A 9,064-nucleotide genomic window follows, 5' to 3' on the forward strand; every position below is an offset into this window, starting at 1 on the left:
TATGATAACTATTTCAAATAATACACTGTACAAACAAACTAAGCGGTCATCGTCTTTTCTTGATCTTTTCTATCTTTGAAACAGATGGGATGGTGGCTCTTTTGCATTGGGTTTTACGGCACCATTAATTCTATTCTTTCTTGCCAGCGGGGACCAACACCATCAAATCCTCATCAGTTTGCAAATGAAAGGTTTCTAACTTAAGATAGCCGGCAGGCTCAGAAAATTTCTTTTGAAAAAAAGAGCCGCGTGTTGACTTAGCATAGAAGCCCTTGAATTGTTTTTTTTTTTTTTTTGAAAAAAGTGGCTGCCCCAGGAATTTAAAAAATAAAAAATTATTGCTTATTGTACTGTATCATCATGGCGGGCATAGTTTTAAAAAAAAATTTTATCAGCGCCACGTCTGTCAGAAATTTTTGATTTTTGGGTAATATTAGGGAATTAGCCAGTCAACGGAGGGACATCCAGCCATTAACGGTTGTTTCTTCGAACGAGTCAGCGGGCGGCTCGGGTTTTAACTTCTGCTGTGTGGTAGAATTACATTGCTGCTCTGTCTTAAGAGTCAAGAAAGAGAGAGAACACAATATTCACAAGTCCCAGAGTCTTCTGGGCCGGTTTCTCGATGGTCTCTGTGTGTGTTGAGTGTGGGTGTGTGTACAATTCTACTAGTGGAAAGACAAGTCCAAGAGGAATCGGCAAAATGACGAAAAAGCCCCTAATCGCGCTAGTATTCACACTGCTCCTACTACTGTCATCGGCTTCTCCTTCACCGCTACCGGCCAGTGTTTGCATAATCGGCAGCGGCATCGGCGGATCGTCGGTAGCTCACTTCCTCCGGCACTACTCCAATTCGAACCCCTACGATGCTCAGATTGGTCAAATCAGAATCTTCGAGCGACACGGGGTGGTTGGTGGCCGCATGGCCACTGTCTCCGTCGCCGGCGAGACCTTTGAGGCCGGAGCCTCCATTCTCCATCCCAAAAACTACCACGCCTTGGAGTTCACTAGATTGCTTAATCTCACCGTGAGAAAACCATCCACTTCCATGTCTTGTTTCTCTTTGGGAATTTGGGATGGCCATAAATTCATATTCAAGACTTTTACCTCGGATTCCGAAAGTGTGATCGTCCAAAGCTTTGTTTCACTTGCCAATTCGATTAAGATGTTCCTTCGCTATGGCCGCTCTCTCTTTCGCATGACTAATTTCGTCGAGGTACATTAATTTCTTCCATTCTTTAATTATAATTCGTTGAGAGTACAAATATTACAGCATGAGGTGCAACTATCTGTCGAATTATGAGTCAAGCAATTAAGCGGAATGTACAACTTCTTTCCAGGTGTGTTCATAGATTTCTGATGTATTATACTGCAGTTGAGACTGTAGTCGAGAGTATAAAGATTACAGCACGTGGTGCAAATATTTTTCTAACTGAGAGTATAAGTACTTAAGCATAATGTACAACTTTCTCTTCTTATGATGTTTACATGGGACTGTTGATAGATTTTGAAGTATTACAGTGCTTTTGAGACTTATTTGAGAGTAAAAATGTTACAGTGTGCGGTGCAATTGTTTTTCAAACTAAAAGTACAACTGTACATGCATTTTAGCAGAATGTACAACTTATTGTTCGTATGATGTTTACAGAGGATGCTTGGTAAATTTTTGAAGTATTATAAACCATTTGACAGTCGGCCGGTGTTTGAGAGTGTGGAGGAGATGCTGAAGTGGGCGGGCCTCTATGATTTGACAACTCAGACTCTTGAGGAGGAATTGGTTGATGCTGGGTTGTCTCCTCTACTCATTCAAGAGCTTGTCACGGTTCGAAAGTTCCCTATCCTTCCATTTTCCCTTTGCTTTTGTGGTTCTTTTAATCCATTGATTTTCCAAGTGCTAATGCATGTTGATTGTAATGTGAGAATAGTTAAAATGAAACCAAAGCCGAGTGGTCTTGTTAATGCAATCCACTATGGGAAAATTCATTTCTGAAACTGGGAGCAACACTAGATTGATTTTTTTAATTGCTTATTATTTTAACTACTCTATTGTTATCATGAGAAAAGTGAATCCTGTTTTCAAGTGCTTGTCTCCTGAAAATTGTTACCAATTTAAGGAAGCAAAAGTGAAAGAGGAGCTTAGGCTATGGAATTTTTTTAATTGTTTTCTCCTTGATATCTGTTCATCTCATGGATTTGATTGTTGTTAGAGTGTCTGGAAGTCGTGGTGAGACATTAGTAAAAGAATGTCAGGAAGTCATGATGAGACAAAAGTAAAAATTCACATAAAAGTGTATGCTTATAGTCATTTTATGTTGGAAAATTTCTCTGTGGACCAAGGTCCACAATCGCACCCCATAAACCTTGTGGTTTTAAGAGAAACCACATGATAATGTGACATCTTGTGATATCGGTGAGCATGATTTTGCTGATATCACCCTATTTCACTTCTACTCTGGAGCACTTGGTCAACGGCCCATTGCAGTCTGTTCTTCAAGTAAACATTTGCCACATCCTCAACTATTTGGCACAGAATAAAATAAATGAGGGAGCACTTAATCAAATTTAAAACAGACAAATCCTATTTTTATTCATTTATTCTCTAGATCCTTGAGTTATGTAATTCCATGTTTTCTAAACTGGCACTGCTAGTTCTGATATTTTTAAGGCATTATATAAAAACATCTACTATTTGCAATTGTAGTCCGATACTCTCCTAAAGAATTGAACAATGAAATACAAAATCTGAGAATCTCAAATTACTCTTGTCCTGTGACTAGGAGTAACATGAACAGGATCCATCATAATTAGCAGAAAATGGCTAAATCTTGTGCTGAGTGAGTGAGGATTGTTTCACTTTGTATATTCACTTTTAGAATATGCAGCCATGAATGATACAACATTGCTGCTCTGAAGATGTTTCATAGGCCACTACGAACTTGTAAGTTTGAATTACAGAAATGTTTAAAAAATTTAAAACTTCATAAACTTCTCCTTTGACAGCATATCTAAGCACTAACTTCTTGTATTTTACTCAACACTTGAACCCCAGTGGAGTGATGCAAAAGCAATACAACTTGTTGTGATAGTCAGCATTGAAACAGATGTGCATTCTTGTGTGCGTTAGTGGTGTACATGGCCCAAGGAGTCCTAGTTTTTGATGCCATAGCTTCTGATGCTGAGAGCTGAAACTTGCTGAGGATTATAAAGTGTGAGACATAAAGGGAGCAGTTTGGTATAAAAAGCTTCTAGAAAATGCTTGAATAGGTGGTGTAATTTATGATGTGCTTGGGGTTGTAGCAAGTTATCAGCGAAAAACCTGAGCCTTTCTTTGGGCCCTTTAGGTAGCTTTTGGACATGTAAAAGCTACTTGTTAACCTTAGAGACTTAATCTAGTAGTGTTTTTCTTGGTTTTTTCAATTTGATTACATTATTTTTCCTTCTGGGTTCTATTGACATGTTGGAATAATATTCATGAGGCTTTGGAGTTTATATTAAGCCAAAAAACGTGCAATTTGACTTCATTTGATGTAGGTAGGCTTTAGCCTTCAGAACTTATGGTGGTTTTAGGCTTTTTACTTAGCATTTTGGTGATTTTGACTGCAAAAGTTGAATCTGCATGAAAGGATGGAATTTATGGTGTCTTGTTGAGGAAAGCTGTCAATTGTTGTCAAGCTGTATCCAGAATTTGGCTGCTGTGTCTGCAACAATAACAGAAATATGTTAGGATGAAGAATAAAAATTGGTAAGGAAAGCAAACTGAAACAGATAGAGGGAAAATGAAATGAAGTAATAAAAAGATATGCCCAGCTACTGCATTTGTTCTTTTCCTTGCCTATGATTTCTTTGGGAGACATCTTGTTGCATACCTTATCTGAACTTTTTTTGTTAACTTGGGTTGGATGTCAAAGAACATGAAAAAATCATTTTCAATCAATGGTATTCCAGGGGATATCTTTTAACTGTTGCATCTGTGTTCAACTCCTTTACTTTTTTTCTTTAATTTGTGATTTTGAATACGTTCCTTTCCTTTTTTCTTTAATTTGTGATTTTTAATGCGTTCTGTTCCTATTTCAGTACAATACCTATTGACATTCACTTGGCAAGTTAAAAACATGAAGTCGCAGTATCATCTAACCCTCAGACCAATAGGCAAGTTTGGTGTTCTACCAGCTTAGTAATCTGAAGCTCTGTATCTTATAGCTTTTTAACAGGACTGATTGAAGGAACAGTTTCTCTTTAACTATAAAAAGGATCATACACCCTGTTCATTTTTTTCTTGAGATTTTTTTATTCCATTTGAATTAAGTCCTACCTTAAGAGAGTGAGCAATCTATAAGCATTATAGTTTTCAATGCTACATGGAAATGTGAACTTTTGTCCTGATGCTGCACATAGGAGCTTTGAGGGGGGTGAATCCAAGTAGAGGCTTTGTTATTTGGGACTTTGAAAGTTGATCTTTGGGTTAAGCTTGTTTTGCTTCCTTAACGATAAAAATCAAGGATTAACTCCAAGCGAAGCTAATTCTTTTTATTTATTTATAAAATTTCGGTAGTTGACATATGAAGTTTCTAATTTCTTTATGGATCCAGAGATGCAGCATTTTATGTACATCTTTGTCCATAGTTCTATTTGCACATATGTTCCAGTAGCAGTTGCCTTTCTTCATTTCCAAGAGTAGTTGGAGGAGTGTAGAAAGAATCTAAATTTGCATATTTTATCCCTTTATTGTATTTATGGATAAACAAATGCAGTCATTTGATTTCAGTGTACCAGAATTTGGTTTTGGAAGCTATGAATTCATGTTTTTGTGAGGTAGTGCTTGTGAAAGATATCCATTCTTTTGGTCGTAAGTTTGGTAGGTACTGATGAGAGAAGGTTGTTTTTTTATTAGTTTCCTCTTGGCCTGAAGAAACATTCAAGTGTCCATTGTGTCCTGAAGAAAGATTGTGTCCATCTTGTCCCTGAAATGAATAGATGGTATTTCCAATCTTAGAACATGCATTTGTTCACTGAAGTTGAAATTATTAGATCCACAATTTAGGTTATTTATGAGACTATGATAAGACAGAAGTGGAGTTTGTTACATGATTGCACTTTTGGCGTGTAAACATTCTAGACCATGGATTGTTTTTAGAAACAGGAAATAGGGTGTAATTTGAAGTACTTACATTGCATTTATGATTTTGAATTCCTTAGAATATGTTAATTTTCTATTCAAATACGACAGAGCCAATTGGAAGTTCACAGAAAATTATGTTGGATAAGTTTGGAACTGAGCAGAATCTTTAGGCAACTTAAATTTGGAAATCTCATGGGCATGAGGTCAAATTTACATTTGAATTGCAATATTGTGAGGGTATAATAGATAAACATATTAGAACACTTAAGTTCATCAAAAGTGAGAACGGTCATGTTGAAGCTTAATGGTCATGCAGGACATCCCCTTCTGAAGTCTTCCTAACTGGAAAGTGCAAAATGAAGAAAGATGAAATAATTCATTGATTGTGGATAAATAAATGTAAATCCTTTGCTGTATTAATGTAAATCCTTTCCTAAATCTGTCTATTTATGTAATATTCTAGAAATACCATTTTATAGGGTGTTTCTAAAGTTTCTTGCTTGTGTTTTTATAGTAATTCTCCCATGATGCATAACTGAATAATTCATTCCCTTTTATGTCCTCGGAAAAAAAGGTTGGGCATTTAGAAAGCTTTTTTTTTTCATTTTTTTGTGCAAATTTTCTAGAGGCATAAATTATATAATTTATATTTTCTATTTGATATTTTTGGAAACAAATCACAGACACAGTTGCATGAACTTTATGGGAATTAGATTAGGATATTGCTGACTAGTCCTTGACATGTACGTGTTTCTCCTTTTCAAAATTATTTACGCTTCTAAATCAAGGATTTATTACTTTTTAGAATTTATTATTTGATTTTCAGAGTCAGAGCCTAGATAGAGACACTCGACCTTTTTGCTTACAAACTTATGCAACTCTGGATAGCAAAGATCACTTTCATTGCAAGAATTCTCATACAATATCAAATTTTGACATATGACATTTAAGAAGCAGATAATAATGCCACTGACATGGGAATCATCATTTCCATATCGTAATGTTTCTATGCATATGGCTTCCTTCGTTTCTGCATGTACCTAGAGGAGATGAACAAGCACCTCTCTGCATGGTTTTATTGAAGAATAGCTGTAATTGCATGTAATGGTATATTCTCTGTCTATTGTTTTCCATTTTCCCATATTCATGATTAATAAATATAAGTTTTTAACCAGGATAACTAAAGACCCTTAGTCTGGAGATATGACCGTATAAAGATGCATATTCTTTTGCTAATTTGCACATTTATATCCTTATCTCATATGGGGCTAGTGTTTTATGTCTGTGGGTCTTTTCATAGTCTATAAGTCTAGTGCAGACTGAAGTATCATTCATAGTGAGGTTAAGTAGTTGATTTCTGTATTTTTGGTTCTTATGGAGCTGCATTGCAATGAATTTTCCGTGCTAGGAGAAATGATATGATGTTACCTAATTAAGGATCTTACATTATGTTTTGCTTCTGCAGGTGATCACAAGAATCAACTATGGGCAAAGTGTCCGCATCAGTGGACTAGCTGGTGCAGTATCTCTGGCAGGGTCTGGGGGTGGCTTGTGGTCAATTGAAGGAGGGAATTGGCAAATGGCGGCCGGACTGATCAATCAGTCTCATGTTGTTTTGCACCCTCACACAGAAATAGAATCTTTATCTTATGTTTCAGGTCTGTATGAGCTGAATTCCACAGAAGGAGAGAGCTATACATGCGAGGTAGCAGTCATTGCTACACCCTTGGATGAGCTGAATATTCATTTTACACCAGGCATTTCAATTCCTGAGAGACAATTGCAGCACACCTTCACAACATTTGTTAGGGGTTGCTTAAATCCTGTGAGTATTATGTTCTAGTTGATAGTGTTTTGGACTGATTACAATTGAATTGTTATTTTCATCATAATAACTGTTGTGAAAAGACATCCATATTAAAAGTTAGGTTTTGAACAGATTATTTGTGGAGCTAAAATGGACCACACCTAATATTGGGGCAAGTTATATTTGTTCAAGTTGAGTTTGTAGTAATAAAATTACCTATTTGCTTAAAATGTATTTTTCTTATTTGGATTTCTTTAAATTGCGCCTGATTTGGGGGTTTATTTGGCAAGAAATATTTTGGTTTCGACATGGTATCAGACATCCCGGAATTGGTTGGCACCACAGAGACCCCAGGTGTGCCATTCTCAAGCATCTCTGTTCTGAACAAGCATGGGGAGAAAGATATGACTTACAAGATTTTCTCCCGACAACTTATGCCTGAAGAATTATTGAATCACATATTTAGGTATGGTTAAATTTGGTACCTTCTAGGATGTCATGAATATCAGGAAGTACAATGCACTTATCTTGAGTTGCAGTTGTCTAAGAAAATTTCTTTACATTCCGACTGTTTGTTGGCAAGACTTTGTAGTCATCTTTACCGTCTTGAAAATTCAAGTCACTGATGCTTTATTGGCATTTCTTGACTGTAAGTATAGATTGAAGTTGTAATTAGGATGATGAATATGTTGCTTCCTGAGAAAGAAAAACGTTAATAGGCGGTGATTTATAATTTAAGTTTTGACTCTAGCTTGTTTTCTTCTCTCAACTATGGATTGATTGTGCATTCAAAATTTTTGATCATGTTATCATATGTTTTCATCAGTATTCAGCCACCTGTTGCATTCGTAATATTGTTTCTTGCATTGCTATAACTAATCTGTGCTCACTGAAAATTGATTCCTATGTTTGCAATGGATGAGGATGCATTATTCTTTTTCTTCAACTCAATGAGGATTCACATAAAGGCTCATGCAGCAACTGCTAAACCCCCAAGATATCCAAGTTCTCCACACAACCATCCCAAGAGATCTCAAAAACATACATGTGTGCTATCTCTATACTAATTTATTTAAATATTTTGTCAATATGTTTCTTTTGCACCGTTTTTACCATACATGCAAGTGTGTTTATGTTGTTCTTTTCTTCTTCTTGTCTTTTTTTTGTCTTTTTTTTGTCTTTTTTTTGTTATGTATTTACTATTCAATGTAATCTTCCTTGTATCTAATGTTTTCTTATCCTGCTTTTCATAGTGTGAGAAATGAGACCATCAGAATAAACTGGGCTGCATATCCTCATTATCACGCTCCTGAGGTGTTTGCACCATTGATATTGGATTCCAAAAATCTCTACTATGTAAACGCATTCGAGAATGCTGCTAGCACCATGGAAACGAGTGCTGTTTCAGCTGAGAATATAGCTCGTCTTATCCTCTCAAGACTCTCCAGTCAAAACTGTTCAGGTACATCGGGCCTGAAAAACTTTTGCTCTGAATACCAAATGCATTCAGACCTATAAGGGTAAGCATTGCAGCTATATGGTGTTGCAGAGATGTATACACTTAAGTAGATTATAGCTCGAAAAGATGCAATTAAATGCATTTTAAACCTTTATGACTTAATTAGAGCAGCTGCTGTATGTTTGGCAGAGATATATATGTATGTGTGTATGTATACCTTGTAAGATATCTAATCAATCATGATGTCTAAGAATAAGTTCAGTGTAATGCCTGATCAGTTGAGGGTAACCCATGTGTTTCATTTTCGTTTTCGTTCTTGATTAATTCTCATTTTGGAAGTCAAATAGCAGACTTGATGTTTAATACTATGTATTGTTGTTTATAGGTGATGTGGTACTCTTCTTACGTGTTTTTATAAAATCATATCCAAACAATATATCAAAAACAACTCCAAATACATATTTAATATGTTTATTTCAATTTATATATTTCAATTATGTATAGGATATATATATATTATATTAATTTAAATATATTTATTTATACATATTATAAATATTTTATTTTATATAAAATATATTTTTATATATTTATATAAATATTATATATTATATAAATTATATAAATTATAAATGTGTTATTATACATTTATATAAATGTTATATATTATATATATTTAATA

General features: G+C 35.2%; 1 protein-coding gene across 2 annotated transcripts; it reads left to right on the forward strand.

The window, feature by feature from the left end:
- The first annotated feature begins 287 nt into the window (after positions 1-287).
- LOC113702268 (farnesylcysteine lyase-like) lies at positions 288-8,670 on the forward strand. Of its 2 annotated transcripts, XR_011818355.1 has the most exons (6): positions 288-1,213; positions 1,646-1,819; positions 6,582-6,941; positions 7,214-7,389; positions 7,847-7,970; positions 8,177-8,377. XR_011818355.1 is itself a non-coding variant. In XM_027223387.2 (5 exons), exons 1-5 carry the CDS (start codon positions 623-625, stop codon positions 8,439-8,441), a joined length of 1,566 nt encoding a protein of 521 aa, XP_027079188.1. In that variant the 5' UTR covers positions 297-622; the 3' UTR covers positions 8,442-8,670. The 2 variants fall into 2 exon arrangements, 1 of the variants encoding a protein (XP_027079188.1); XM_027223387.2 differs by lacking the exon at positions 7,847-7,970 and having other exon boundaries at positions 297-1,213; positions 8,177-8,670.
- Positions 8,671-9,064: the final 394 nt, after the last annotated feature.

Source organism: Coffea arabica, chromosome 7e (genome assembly GCF_036785885.1).
Source record: "Coffea arabica cultivar ET-39 chromosome 7e, Coffea Arabica ET-39 HiFi, whole genome shotgun sequence".
In the NCBI taxonomy this organism is placed as follows: domain Eukaryota; kingdom Viridiplantae; phylum Streptophyta; class Magnoliopsida; order Gentianales; family Rubiaceae; genus Coffea; species Coffea arabica.